The sequence below is a fragment of the Hyperolius riggenbachi genome, chromosome 10 (genome assembly GCF_040937935.1).
Source record: "Hyperolius riggenbachi isolate aHypRig1 chromosome 10, aHypRig1.pri, whole genome shotgun sequence".
Taxonomy (NCBI): domain Eukaryota; kingdom Metazoa; phylum Chordata; class Amphibia; order Anura; family Hyperoliidae; genus Hyperolius; species Hyperolius riggenbachi.
Genome location: NC_090655.1, coordinates 46453399 through 46468590, shown reverse-complemented (window position 1 = coordinate 46468590; position 15192 = coordinate 46453399). Strand labels below are relative to the sequence as shown.

General features: G+C 48.9%; 1 protein-coding gene across 1 annotated transcript in view; it reads right to left on the bottom strand.

The window, feature by feature from the left end:
- The window catches only part of LOC137536658 (transient receptor potential cation channel subfamily V member 6-like), a 59147-nt gene extending 47662 nt beyond the window's left edge, over positions 1 to 11485 (bottom strand). Inside the window, exons 1-2 of the mRNA XM_068258900.1 lie at positions 11347 to 11485; positions 2822 to 2959 (exon numbers count right to left, since the gene is read on the bottom strand). Of these exons, the coding sequence (XP_068115001.1) occupies positions 2822 to 2959; positions 11347 to 11485 (277 nt within the window). The remainder of the gene's footprint in view (positions 1 to 2821; positions 2960 to 11346) is intronic.
- Positions 11486 to 15192: the final 3707 nt, after the last annotated feature.

The window sequence follows — 15192 nt, the reverse complement described above, 5'->3', positions numbered from 1 at the left end:
ATTCTCTAAATATATCATAGGTGCTAGAATGCCAAATGTCATCTTGGGCTATGTGAAAGGCAACTATGTAGCACACTGATAAAAACAGCCAACACATGAATAATCCTCAGATGTCCATCATATGGTCCTTAAAGAGAAACTCCAACCTAGAATTGAACTTTATCCCAATCAGTAGCTGATACCCCCTTTTACCCCCTTTTACATGAGAAATATAATGCTTTTCACAAACAGACCATCAGGGGGTGCTGTATGACTGATTTTTCGCTGAAACCCCTCCCACAAGAAGCTCTGAGTACCGCGGTACTCTGGGCAAACTGCCACAATGTAACAATGTTCACAGACCGGAATTAGCTGTTTACAACTGTCTGTAACAGCCAAAACAGCTAGAAGCAGCTACATAACCTGCCCACAGTAACAATGTCACCATGTAATAAATGTCAGAATGTGAATCTGGGAGAGGAAAAATTTTACAATGAGCAAACACTGACTAAATCATTTATACATAATTATGGTAAAAAATGAAGCACTTTTTTTACTACATTATTTTCACTGGAGTTCCTCTTTAAAGGATCACTATCGTGAACATTTACCTATGTAAATTTAAAATACATGTAAACACATATCAATAAGAAGTGCATTTCTTCCAGAGTAAAATAAGCCATAAATTACTTTTCTCCTATGTTGTTGTCACTTACAGTAGGCAGTAGAAATCTGACAGGTTTTGGACTAGTCCAGCTCTTCAAAGGGAATTCTCAGATAGGCTTTTATTATTTATAAAGATATGCCGTGAAAAGGATTTATACAAAAATGCTGACCAGCTTCCCTGCTTGTGCCATACTTTTTTGGCAGTTAGACGGAGCAACTGTCATTCACTAGGTGCCTTTGAAAATAAACAAACCCTGAGAATCCCCCATGAGGAGGTGGGTTAGTCCAAAATCTCTCAGTTCTGCCAAATATCTACTACCTACTGGAAATGACACCAATAATGCTTCCCTACTGTTTGTGTTCTTTTTTTTTCGCCACCAATTATGCTTTCTTTGGGTGGTACAGTTTGCTAAGAATTATTTTAACTGGAATAATAAGGGAAAAAAATGGAAAAAATTCATTAGTTTTCGGCCATTACAGTTTTAAAATAAAACGTGCTTTTAAAAACATGTCCCTAGTACAATGTATGGTGACAATATATCATTTGAAATGAAAGGTGTATTTTTCAAGTTTTGTGTCTGCCCTTAGTTGCAAATAAATAAATAAAACAGTAATATACCCTCATGACATCCATATTAAAAAAAAAATTAGTTCCTAAGGTAACAATTTGTGTAGTCAAGTGTTTTATTTCAGTATCTTTGGGAGGGGAGGTAAGGGGTTAAGTTATGAGGTATTTTATGTATTTTTTATTAAATGTGATGTATGTAGCGTGCATTTGTACTTGTAGGGTGCATTTGTATTTCAGTATCTTTGGGAGGGGAGGTAAGGGGTTAAGTTATGAGGTATTTTATGTATTTTTTATTAAATGTGATGTATGTAGGGTGCATTTGTACTATTTGGCCAATTTATCTTCTTTTTTCTAACTGTTAGTACACTAACAGGAAGCAATGTGTAAATGTTTTTACTTACATTTTGTCAATGACCACGACATCTCATTGATGCGGGTGTTCATTGATCACAGGCACTTAGATTGGTGAATGGAAACTGTGCTGCCATTCACTCAAATGTCTACGAACAGGCGGCTATGAAAACGTGCGCGGGAGCGCGCACAGCGGCAATCGCGGGGGAAGATGTACATTTACACCCCTGGAATCAGAACAGTTTCCATTTCAGTCTGCAACCAGTCAAGAATTTCCAAAGCTGGCAGTAAACCAACCTAAAGTATACCTGACCGGAGGCAAATCTACCTAAAGTAATATTTATGCTGAATCCACATGCACATTGTCCTTTCTCTCCTCATTCTCCCTGGTCCCCACAATTATGCCCTGAAAAATGTTACTTTTGGCTTAAGTCAACTTTTCAGACAGTAAGAGGCATTGCTATGATGCCCCCCCCCCCCCCCCCATCACCCTCCCATTACATCCTCCATGCCTTCCCTCAACAATCAAATTAAAAATAATATGGAGGCTGCCATATTTATTTCCTTTTAAACAATACCAGTCGCCTTGCAACCCTGGGGATCTATTTGGCTTCAGTAGTGTCTGAATAACACTAGAAACAAGCAGCTGCAGCTAATTTTATCAGCTCTGACAATATTCAGAAACCCCTGATCTGCTGCATGCTTGTTCAGGGTCTATGGATAAAAGTATTAGAAGCAGAGTTATAGCCAGGCAACTGGTATTGCTTAAAAAAGGATATAAATAAGACAGCCTCCATATCCCTCTTGCTTCAGTTGTCCTTTAAGGGAAGCAGATGGAGTGGGTTGGGGAAGAGGAGGAAATGACAGGTGGGGACATCACAGCAAGCCGGCCTCTTCCTGTTTGAAAATTGAACTTAAGCCGAAAGTCAAATTCTTCAAAGCATGATTACAGGGACCAGGAATAATGAGGAGGGTAACTGACAATGCACAGAGGTATGTGGACCCAGCATGAACCTACCTCTGTGCTTACCTTAGGCAGCTTTGCCTTGGGGCGAGTGTGCTTTAAAGGGACCCTGAGCTCTGAAAAAAAGGAAATCTGGACTTACCTGGGGCTACCTCCAGCCCCTTGTAGCCCCTGAGGCCCCCCGGTGTCCTTGTCCCTTCCGTGGTCCTGGTCCTGGCGTCATCGACCGGTGTAAGTGTCCTGCGCATGCGCGGTGCAGTCGTTCTATTATCAAATCCCTATCTTTGACTTACCATAGTAGAAGGAGTTTGGCTTAAGCTGGAAGTAAGTGCCCACTGCCCGAACTAGAGACACATTGGCTCCATTGTGGATCAACTCCTTGGCAATGGCGATATTCTGCCGCATGACTGCGATGTGCAGAGCAGTCTGACCTGCCAAAAGAAACCGATAGTGAATACCACCAGTGGAGCACATGTTAATATCTTCTACTAGTGAGTTATTTTGATGGGACAGGACATTTACACTGCTATAAAAGCTGTACACTGTCTACTTTACATTGTATCAAACAGTCATATCTTTAGTATTGTCCTATAAAAAAAAAACAGTTTCAGATGCTCTGGTGGTTAAGAAATTAACAGCAGGTGCCCAAGATTGGCAACAATGAGACAACTACCAAAACAGGAATGGTTTAATAGGTGGAGGTCACTAACATTTTCCCTCCTCTTTTCTGACTGTTTTGACTAGTTACATTTAACTATGATCATTGTGATCAGTGTCACTACTTGTAGCATAACAACATCAACAACAACAAAACATTTGTAAAGGGCTTCTCCCCGTAGGACCCAAAGCACATAAAATGATATCCGGACTTAACAGAGGTTGCGCACGTAGTCCAACTCAGGGGTGCAGCTAGTGTTTTGGCGGCCCCAAGTAGGCTATAACTTGAGGCCCACCAACCCCTTCCATGAATGGAGTTGCACAAAAATGGGTGTGGCCCCACCATTGAAGAAAGCGGGCAGAAATGTGGGCAAAATCGGTGCAGGAATAGGTGCAGCCAGGAATAGGTAGTCAGGAATAGGTGCAGTCAGGAATAGGTAGTCAGGAATAGGTGCAGTCAGGAATAGGTATAGCCAGGAATAGGTATAGCCAGGAATAGGTATAGCCAGGAATAGGTATAGCCAGGAATAGGTATAGCCAGGAATAGGTAGTCAGGAATAGGTGCAGTCAGGAATAGGTATAGTCAGGAATAGGTATAGCCAGTTTAGGTAGTCAGGAATAGATGTAGTCAGGAATAGGTGTAGCCAGGAATAGGTGCAGACAGGAATAGGTAGTCAGAATAGGTGCAGTCAGCAGTGGTGCTCACCGCCAGGTCGTGATCACGCTTACGCGTGGATTCACGACCATTTTGACGCATTCCGCCCTGGACACGAAAATCCGTGAATAGATTTTCAACCACGAAAATCTACTTCGGCTTCGCGTGAATGTGGACAGAAATCCGCATTCACGCTCGTGAAACCCGGGGCTGAAGTCGTGGTTTGCGGAAATGCGTCAAACTATGCGGAAGTGACACATTGCAGGCCAATCAGAGTGCCCCAGCCAGGCCCTAGCAACCAATCACAGGAGGGGAGCTATGCCCTCCCCTCCTGAATATAAAGCGGCGGCCATGATGGAAAAGCTCTGTCCTTGCTACTAGACTGTGGTGCTGAGAGGATTATCTCCAGGCCATTGTTGTTTGAGCAAGTGCATTTATTGTGTTAAAAACAAAGCGTTTTTTTTTGCTAACACTGCTCTTATACTGTACACAGTTAGCTAGTCAGTGAGTGATTGCTGTAGTTAGTTGTAGTCAGTGTAGTGTAGTGGGAGTGTGGGAGTCTAGTGATTATTTAACTGTGTGTAGTGCTGTGCAGGCAGGTTCAGTGCTGCAGTGTAGTGGGAGTGGGGATTATCTGTGTGTAGAGTGCAGGCAGGCAGGTTAGTGCAGCTGCAGTGTTCACTTGTATATTCCAGTGACAGTTATACACTTGTACTATTTGCAGGCAGCCAGTCACACCGCCAGCGCCGCCACTCTCTGCCAGCGCTGTTCATTCATTCTGTCAGTGACCTTGTGCCGTGCCCAGTGCCCACTGCTCGCTCGCTCGCTGGCATATGAGCATCTCATTACACAGTGTGACATCCTTGTGTGCCCACTGCATCCTTCAGTGACCTAGTTGTATATCCAGTGCCCACTGCTGTGCCCACTGCATCCTTCAGTGACCTTGTACTGTGCCCACTGCATCCTTCAGTGACCTAGTTGTATATCCAGTGCCCATTGCTGTGCCCACTGCATTCTTCAGTGACCTTGTACTGTGGCCACTGCATCCTTCAGTGACCTTGTACTGTGGCCACTGCATCCTTCAGTGACCTTGTACTGTGCCCACTGCATCCTTCAGTGACCTAGTTGTATATCCAGTGCCCACTGCATCCTTCAGTGACCTTGTACTGTGGCCACTGCATCCTTCAGTGACCTAGTTGTATATCCAGTGCCCACTGCTGTGCCCACTGCATTCTTCAGTGACCTTGTACTGTGGCCACTGCATCCTTCAGTGACCTAGTTGTATATCCAGTGCCCACTGCTGTGCCCACTGCATCCTTCAGTGACCTTGTACTGTGGCCACTGCATCCTTCAGTGACCTTGTACTGTGCCCACTGCATCCTTCAGTGACCTTGTACTGTGGCCACTGCATCCTTCAGTGACCTTGTACTGTGCCCACTGCATCCTTCAGTGACCTTGTACTGTGGCCACTGCATCCTTCAGTGACCTAGTTGTATATCCAGTGCCCACTGCATCCTTCAGTGACCTTGTACTGTGGCCACTGCATCCTTCAGTGACCTAGTTGTATATCCAGTGCCCACTGCTGTGCCCACTGCATCCCTCAGTGACCTTGTACTGTGCCCACTGCATCCTTCAGTGACCTTGTACTGTGGCCACTGCATCCTTCAGTGACCTAGTTGTATATCCAGTGCCCACTGCATCCTTCAGTGACCTTGTACTGTGGCCACTGCATCCTTCAGTGACCTAGTTGTATATCCAGTGCCCACTGCTGTGCCCACTGCATCCTTCAGTGACCTTGTACTGTGCCCACTGCATCCTTCAGTGACCTTGTACTGTGGCCACTGCATCCTTCAGTGACCTAGTTGTATATCCAGTGCCCACTGCTGTGCCCACTGCATCCTTCAGTGACCTTGTACTGTGGCCACTGCATCCTTCAGTGACCTAGTTGTATATCCAGTTCCCACTGCTGTGCCCACTGCATCCTCAAGTGACCTTGTACTGTGGCCACTGCATCCTTCAGTGACCTTGTGCTGTGCCCACTGCATCCTTCAGTGACCTTGTACTGTGCCCACTGCATCCAGTGATTCATTACTAGCAACATGTCTGGCAGGGTTTCGCGGGGTGAGAGGAAAGGGAGTTCAATTGCCTCAGCCACTTCTGGGACTGCTCCACGTCCAGGGAGAGGACGCCCAGCTGTACGTGGTCGTGATGCAGCAGAAAAGGGGGCAGCAAAGCCTGGGCCAAGTCAGCGGACGCCATTGTCCAAATATTTTAAAGTTTCTGGTCCCCGTGTGGTGGTTGAGCAAATGGAACCTGACGTACTCATGGACATCATGACTTCCTCCCAGACCTCTACTGTGAGCACCACTCCAAGCAGTAGCAGCAGCAGCCAACATCCCACGCTTGTTGTGACATCTACCCCAGCACCCACTGGTCAGCAGCCCTCCCAGGATGACAGCGTTCTGTCCCTCAGTCCGGCATCTGGGAACCTGCTGATGCAAGAAGCACAGGACTTACTGGGGACTGATGTGGCAGAGATTGAGATCGGGCCACAATCACAAGCGTTGTTGAGTTCTGGTGATGAAGTAGAGGGGTCTGTGTCTGGGGATGTAGGGACAGAAGAGAAGGCGGGGGAGTCAGAGGAAGAGCTGGATTATGATGATGCTGCTGCTGATGACGTTGTGGACCCTAACTATGTGCAGCCTGCTGAGTCCGTGGAAGAATGGTCAGAGCAGGATGACGAGTCACCTCGGCCTAGGCAAGGATATCGCCATATGTCAGGCAGGGGCATCGGCAGCAGTGGGCGTGGAGGAAGTAGACAGGACACTGCTTCAGCCGGCACCACCACCATGCAACCCCCGGCAACACCCTCTGCTAGTGGGGGCCGCAGTAAATTAAAGTCACCAGTGTGGGATTGCTTTGAGGAATGTACTGATGACAAAAGGTATGCGGTGTGCAGGTTATGCAGCAAAAGATTGAGCCGTGGGAAAAGTCTGAGCAAGATGGGTACCTCATCCCTCCAGGACCACCTGAGAAGCCGCCACTGCCGCGAGTATGCGGACTTTAAGAGGAAGCAGGCACTGCTGGCAGGGGTTCCTGAGAGCAGAAGGCCCACCAGCGCAGCAGCATCCTCCCTCCCTCAGGGTCGTGAATCCCCCACAGCAGCAGCAGTAGTAGCACGCAAGCGCTCTTCCACCTCGGCTGCTCAGGACACAGACATTGAGGCTGGCATCCAGTGTTCGTCTCTCTCCTCTGTCTCCCCTGCATCCCAGCGTCGTCAGACCCTGCTGAGCGACACCTTTCAGGGTCTGACCAAGCCTCTGCCTCCAAGCCACAGGCGGATCCGCAAACTAAATGGCTTGCTGGCCCGGGCCATGGCATCACAGCTGCTTCCCTACTCCCTGGTGCAGGAGGGGAGCGCCATGCGGACGCTGCTCCAATTTGGCATCCCAGAGTGGCAAGTCCCCAGTCGCCACTATTTCAGCAGGAGCGCGATCCCAGCACTCCACAAGTTTGCGGTGGAAAACGTGGCCCGTTCCCTGGACTACTCTGTGGGCAAGCGGGTCCACGTGACCATGGACTCGTGGAGTAGCAGATTTGGGACAGGTCGCTACCTGTCCTTTACGGCCCACTGGGTGACACTGATGGAAGGGAGGGAGGACAAGAGCGCATCAGCCCAGCTAGTGGTGCCACCACGCGGGATCAGGGGGGATGCAGAAGGGTCCTGTCACGACACTCCCTCAGCACTCGGAAAGCAAGCCCGCCTCGGCAGCAGCAGCGCCAAGCCTCGGCACTGCCAAGCCCTTTTAAAATTGGTGACCCTGGGGAAGGAGAGGCTTACGGCCACCAACGTCCTGGCCGCCCTCAGGAAGCAGGAGCGGAGGTGGCTGACCCCCAGAGGCCTGGAAGTGGGGTATGTGGCAGCCGATAACGGGGCCAACCTGGTGGCAGCAGTGCAGCAGGGAAACCTCCAGCACATCCCCTGCTTGGCCCACGTGCTCAATCTTGTGGTGCAGCGCTTCTTGCGCACCTACCAGGGGATGAGCGAGCTGCTGCAGGATGCCCGGGCGGTGGTACGCTTTTTCCGCCTGTCAGCCACTGCCTCTGCACTCTTGTCCACCTTACAGCAGCAGTATGGAAGGCCACAACACCGGATGATCATCGACATGCCAGTTCGCTGGAATTCGACTCTGGCCATGTTGGAGCGGCTGTGTCAGCACAGGCTGGCTCTTAGGGCCTACATGCTAGACCCAAGTGTCCCCAGCAACCAGCAAGTCCCCATGATTACTGCCACTCAGTGGACACTGATGCAGCAAGTATGCCTGGTGCTGAGTCCCTTCCTGGAGGCAACCAAGATGGTCAGTGAGGAGCGGGCCTCTGTGTGCCAGTGGGTGCCCTTGGTTTGTCTACTGGAGCAGGCAATGGACAATTTAATTGAGCGTGGGGATGAAGCCCTGAGGCAGTTGGAAGAACAGGAGCAGATGGCAGCACAGTCCAGCTCAGAGGAGGGTTCACAGCAGGTAGTTGAAGAGTTGGAGGTCCCTAACCTGAATGAGGAGGAGGAGGAGGAGCAGAGTGCAGCAGGCGTTGTACGTGGATGGCGGTTTGAGGAGGACAACGACATGGCACAGGAAGAGGACAGGCATGCGTTATGGGACAATGGCGAGGACAAGGAAGATCTTGCTGGCAGGGCCCACTTGTTTCCCATGGCTGTGCACATGTTGCGCTGCCTTCGCAGGGACCCCCGGGTGATCCAGATGCGTTCAAGGGAGGACATCTGGATTACCTTGATGCTTGATCCCCGTCTGAAGGGAAAGCTGGGAGACTTAATGACGCCATCCACCACCGAGCAACGCACAAGGGAGTTGAAGGAGGCCCTTGTGCGCAGACTACTGGAAGCATTCCCCCAGCCTTCCACCCCCACTGTAACTGCTCTGCCAAGCCAGCAAGAGGTGCCTGCCATTGCCACTAGCAGCACAACAACAACCACCAGCAGCAGCAGCAGCAACTGGCGCCCCGGAGACCTGAAGAGCCTAAGCAAGAGCCTGTATGCAGTGCAGCAGCCCAGAACAGAGGTGCCCGCCACAGCATCCACCACCAACCAGCACAAGCAACGACTGACCACCATGGTGTCTGACTATATGGGGTCATCCAGCGGGCTCAATGACACCGACAGCCCTGTGGACCCCTTGGAGTACTGGGTCAAGAGACTGGACATCTGGAGCGAGCTTTCCCAGTACGCCCTGGAACTCCTATCCTGCCCTCCTTCCAGTGTCCTCTCAGAGAGATGCTTTAGTGCGGCCGGTGGCGTGGTCACAGAGAAGCGCTCTCGGCTCTCCCACGCCTCTGTGGACAAACTCACCTTCCTGAAAATCAACCAGGCTTGGGTGGAAGGTGAGTTCCTGGCCCCTATTGTCGGACACAGGGGGACATGAAGTGGCTGCTGCATGTGCTGTTGTTAACTATGCCTGCCTTTATAAAGACATTTACTACCTGCCTAGTGCCTACCTTGGTTAATTTTTTGGTGTTATGGTACTACTACCAGTAAGTTGCCATGGTCCTCCTTCTGAGCTGCTGAACTGACCGCCCGCTTTGTCCTCCTGACTCAGTCGCTACTACACTCTGCGTTCACACTGCCCGGGTCACCGGGTGCATTTAATTTTTTGGCCAGCACTATGACGCTGTGCTACTACTACTGTGCTGCTGCTGCTGAACTGACCGCCCGCTTTGTCCTCCTGACTCAGTCGCTACTACACTCTGCGTTCACACTGCCCGGGTCGCCGGGTGCATTTAATTTTTTGGCCAGCACTATGACGCTGTGCTACTACTACTGTGCTGCTGCTGCTGAACTGACCGCCCGCTTTGTCCTCCTGACTCAGTCGCTACTACACTCTGCGTTCACACTGCCCGGGTCGCCGGGTGCATTTAATTTTTTGGCCAGCAATATGACGCTGTGCTACTACTACTGTGCTGCTGCTGCTGAACTGACCGCCCGCTTTGTCCTCCTGACTCAGTCGCTACTACACTCTGCGTTCACACTGCCCGGGTCGCCGGGTGCATTTAATTTTTTGGCCAGCACTATGACGCTGTGCTACTACTACTGTGCTGCTGCTGCTGAACTGACCGCCCGCTTTGTCCTCCTGACTCAGTCGCTACTACACTCTGCGTTCACACTGCCCGGGTCGCCGGGTGCATTTAATTTTTTGGCCAGCACTATGACGCTGTGCTGCTACTACTACCACCAGTATGTTGCCGTGGTCCTTCTGTGCTGCTGAACTGACCGCCCGCATAGTCCTTCTCCTGACTCAGTCGCTACCACCACTGCACTCTGCGTTCACACTGCCCGTGTCCACTGACAACTCTGCTGCGATGTCATTGCTAATTGCTGCAAAAAAAAAAAAAAAATTACAAAAGCCTCTCTGGAGCCTTTTTGCCGTCAGCCACTCATCCTCCTCCAGCGGTACCTTCGCCGCCAAGTGCCATTGGAACTCGCCTTCACCTCTTTGACTGCTTAACGCGTATATCCCTTTTTAAAACCACTTATTACCAATTAATAGCCCCATTTAAAGTGTTGATTTCACTTTAAAATCCATTTTCTCGAGAAAAATTTTTTTGGGGGGAATTTTTTATGTTGAAGTTATGTTGCCCCTTATCACCTCGATAATCCATGCTATTTGGGGGACTGTAGCATGTATGGGGGCTTTGTTATTAACGTTAAAAGAAAATCCGCCTCCGGGCGTGAATCCGCTCGTGATTACGCCATTCACGGGAAAAAATCCGCGTGGTTGCGTGGACGCGGACGAAAATCCGCATGCGGCGGGGCCGAATGCGGATTTTTTTTTGCAACCACGCGGATTTCCGAATTCGTGGATAAGGCACATCCGAGCATCCCTGGCAGTCAGGAATAGGTATAACCAGGAATAGATATAGCCAGAATAGGTAGTCAGGAATTCCCCAGGACACCATCCGTCGTCTCATCAGGAGCATGGCCCGGCATAGTCAAGTATGCACACGAGAACATGGGGGCAATACAAATGACTGACAATGATATTTGCTGCAATTAAAGTTTAGCAAAATGGATTATCCTGCTGCATAGTATTTTTACTTTAATTTTCAGGGTGTCTTTGAAGTCAGCCCTCTCTAGGTTGAGAATTTTAATTTCTATCAAGCAGTGCGGCATCCTTTCATTCCTAAAGGTACATATACACATGCAATTGCAATAACTGTTGGCTACTATAGACGATAACGACCCTTTCAGTTGCTGATTGTCCTGTGTGCATAGTAGCCACCAAACGACCCTGCTTGGGTGTCAGGAGTAGTTAAGGATTCATCCATCCTAAATCATTGACAACCCCAGATGCACACGCATGATCAAACACATTGCAATCCCCCCCCCCCCCCCACCACACACACCGATGGAAGCTATTCTGCTGCGCGCCGCCAACATAGTTGCCAGTGTCTACACAATAAAACATGAAAGAGAATCTTTACTTGTTTCCTAGTTACCTTGGTAGAGGTCAGACGTCATGGACATGTTGATGAGTTCTGGAGAATGATCCAGCAGAATCCTCACGGTCTCCAGGTTATCGTGCAGGACGGCAAGATGTAATGCAGTTTCTCCAACAGCTCCTGGGATTAAGTTCATTGTGATTAGAGAGAGCAACTTATTGCATTGCTCACAGATACAATGTAACAGAGCAGGTTTTATACACTGCATGAACTTGATAATCCTGATAAACGATACATTTTTTTTCTAGCTTCGGGTTTATACCGGTAATTTGGCATGGAGCACTTGACAAATTCAGAGATGGAAAAACACTGATGAAAATTGTTACCACGCAACCTATATTCACCTGATTTGCTCTTTCCTCTTTTTCAAGTATATTTGTTGTACAGCCCTCATTTTCCGAGTTACCTTCCTACCGTTCTACTGTTTGTGTTGGGCAAGTTAATTGAGTCCTTTACAACCCAAGAATATCTAAGTCCTGCAGTGCTACTGGTTATTTAGGACACACTATCAGGCCTTGTTCACATTGCATTCCGCTCACGTGTCCGTGGTCTTTTTTTTAAGGTTTTTTTTTCCATTTCCCGGCGCTTGGGTGGGCAATTCGGTTTTGTGGTTAGCCGTTTCCAACGCATTTTTCCCGAGCGTTTTGGTAATTCACTCTCTGTCGGAAAAGAATAAATACAATGTATTTATTCTTAAAAACGTGAATGCAATCGATACACAAAGCGTTTTTTTTAGTGTTTTGCGTTTTTTCTATATCTTCCAATGGAGGCGAAATCGCCTCAAAAATGGCTCAAGCACCGCTTTACAAAGCGGAACGCAAACAAGCTGCTCATATGTGTACTATCTCATACAGAATCATTGTGTAAGCTCTTTCAGGGTGATTTTGTAAAATCGCCCACGCTTAAAAAAAATAACAAAAACTTCTGCAGTGTGAACAAGCCCTCAGAGAAAGGTTCCTATTGACCTACTGGTTCTACTGTTTGTGCTGCTCAAGTTGGTTGAGTCCTTTACAACCCAAGGATAACTAAGTACTGGTTATTAAGGCTCACTACTGGAAAAGTGTGTTATTGGCCTACTGGGCTTAGTCTATGTCAGGGTGGGGGAGATGTGCAAGAATCGAGAGTATGTGGAGTAAGCAAGGTTCCTGCATGAATCCATAGCCTTTACTTACAGCGTGGAACAGGTGAAATTAGCTCTGTCTAGTAATTTGGACATCATCAATGCAACTTGCCGCTATCAGGAGGCCAGGTGAGTTATTTAGGAGCAGGAGTGCACCACTGTAGCTGAATCCCAGCTAGATGATTTGGGTGGCTTTACAGGTGCTGGGGTAAATTAGCAGCTTTACAGCCGCTCAGCTAAGTTGCCGCTTTACAGCTAGAGATGCCCCGAACCTCCGATTTTCGGTTCGAGAACTTCCAAGAAAGTTCGGTTCGCGAGAACTTTCGCGAACCGCAATAGACTTCAATGGGGAGGCGAACTTTGAAAACTAGAAACACTTATGCTGGCCAGAAAAGTGATGGAAAAGATGTTTCAAGGGGTGTAACACCTGGAGGGGGGCATGGCGGAGTGGGATACATGCCAAAAGTCCCAGGGAAAAATCTGGATTTGCCGCAAAGCAGCGTTTTATGGGCAGAAATCAGATTGCATGCTAAATTGGAGGCCTAAAGTGCTTTAAAACATCTTGCATGTGTATACATCAATCAGGGAGTGTAATTAGAGTACTGCTTTACACTGACACAACAAACTCACCGTGTAACGCACCGCAAACAGCTGTTTGTGTAGTGACGGCTGTGCTGGACTGGTGCGTACCAAGGTGGCGGTTTTCAAGCCCATAGGGTCGCCAGGCTGAGGTAGCTGAATGACAGAACAGTGACTGTCCAGCTGATCAAATGTGGTCTGTCCACAATGAAGTAACGACCTTATCGTGGTTGTGCCCCCCCCCCCCCCCCTTCGACACACTCATATAGCCGTCGGTCATTGCTTCATTGTGATATGCAAGCCCCTTCACCGCGGCAAGGTAATGATCACGAAGGGGAATTGGCACATGTACATGCATTTTGTTTTGTTGTTGCAGCTGCAGTGCAGCCAGAAAAATTAGGCAGGCATGGACACGCACCAGAAAAATTATTATAGCGGCCTTAAAAATTCAGGAATCCACCTGGAGTCCTGGACCCTGTTGGTGGTGGCGGAGAAGGCAGTCAACTGGCCTGTGGGCAGAGATGCTGTGTGGGGACTGACTTAGTCTTGGGGCAGGCAGTCACACGGCGTGCAGGCAGAGATGCTGTGTGTGGGGACTAACTTAGTCTTCAGGCAGGCCTGAGCGTGCTTCGCAGACCAGGCATCCATGATCAGATGGACCCTCGACCCAACGCTGTGTGCCAGAGACGTCACCACTTGCCTTTCATCACGGTACAGTTTAGGTATCGCCTTTTTAAGAAAAAAATTGCGGCCTGTTATCTTTTACTGCGGTGTGTGGCTTTGCTTTTGTGTGCTGCTTTTTCTCAGGTGGTCATCCCATTGCAGTTTGTGCTTTGTAATCATGTGCCTTCATAAGGTAGTTGTCCCTACGTGGGTCTTGGTCTTTCCACGGCTCAATTTGGCAGAGAGTACAGATGGCATTGCTCTCATCAGAGGCAGACACACAAAAAAATGTCCACACCGCTGAGTCCTGGGATGATGGCACTTTGGTGGTGGTGGCCGACTGAGTGTTAAGTAGGGTGCAAGAATCAGAGCAGGAGGAGGAAGATATGTCACGCTTCCGTGTGGAAGCTGAGAAAGATGAGGTATTTTGTGTTAAATAGTCAACTACGTCCTGACAATATTGGGGATTGATGGCATGTGCCTTCTTCTGAACACTGTACTTTGGTCGAGGGCCGCACAAAATCACTACAGCGAGACCTCGAACAGACCTGCCAGGTGACCTGCCTCTGCCTTTTGTTTTGTCCATTTTGGGGGGGATGAAGTGAAAGGTATACGCTGACGTGACTAATACAATGTGCAGTCACACAGGTGCAGTTAACAGGTATGCACGGAGTGGTATATCACACTGTGTACGCTCACGTAGGTAGGTGGGTGCACAGTGAACAACAGGTAGGTATATGCAGTGATGAGTATTAAAATGTGCACCTGTCACACACAGACAGGTACTGGAAAGGCACAGTGACACTGCGTGCACTCACGTAGGTAGGTGGGTGCACTGTGAACAACAGGTAGGTATATGCAGTGATGGGTATTACAATGTGTACCTGTCACGCACACAGGTAGTCACTGAATGTGCTTGGCCTGGCAGTGGCACACACAGTAGGAATTACCAAGGCTGTCTATGCAACCAGAGCCGGATTAAGGCCAAATGGGGCCCTAAGCAGAGTTGCAGATTTGGGCCCCCCTCCCTCAACCACCCTTTAAAAATGTTATTAGAAATAGAAAAACTTTATATAAAAAAGGATGTCTTATGTGTGTATGGGGAGTTGTGCAGAAAGCCCCTGCTTGCAGCCAGATAGCCCATTTGTATACTGAGAGCCCCAGTATGTGGCCAGAGAGCCCCAGCCCCAGTATGTAGCCAGAGAGCACCAGTATGTGGATTAGGGCAGAGAATCCCAGTATGTAGCCAGAGAGCCCCAGTATGTGGCCACAGATCCATGTTTGTAGCCAGAGAGCACCAGTATACAGCCAGAGAGCCCCAGTATGTAGCCAGGGATCCCCAGTAAACAGCCAGAGAGCCCCAGTATACAGCCAGAGAGCCCCAGTATGTAGCCAGGGATCCCCAGTATACAGCCAGAGAGCCCCAGTATACAGCCAGAGAGCCCCAGTATGTAGCCATAGATCCCCAGTATACAGCCAGA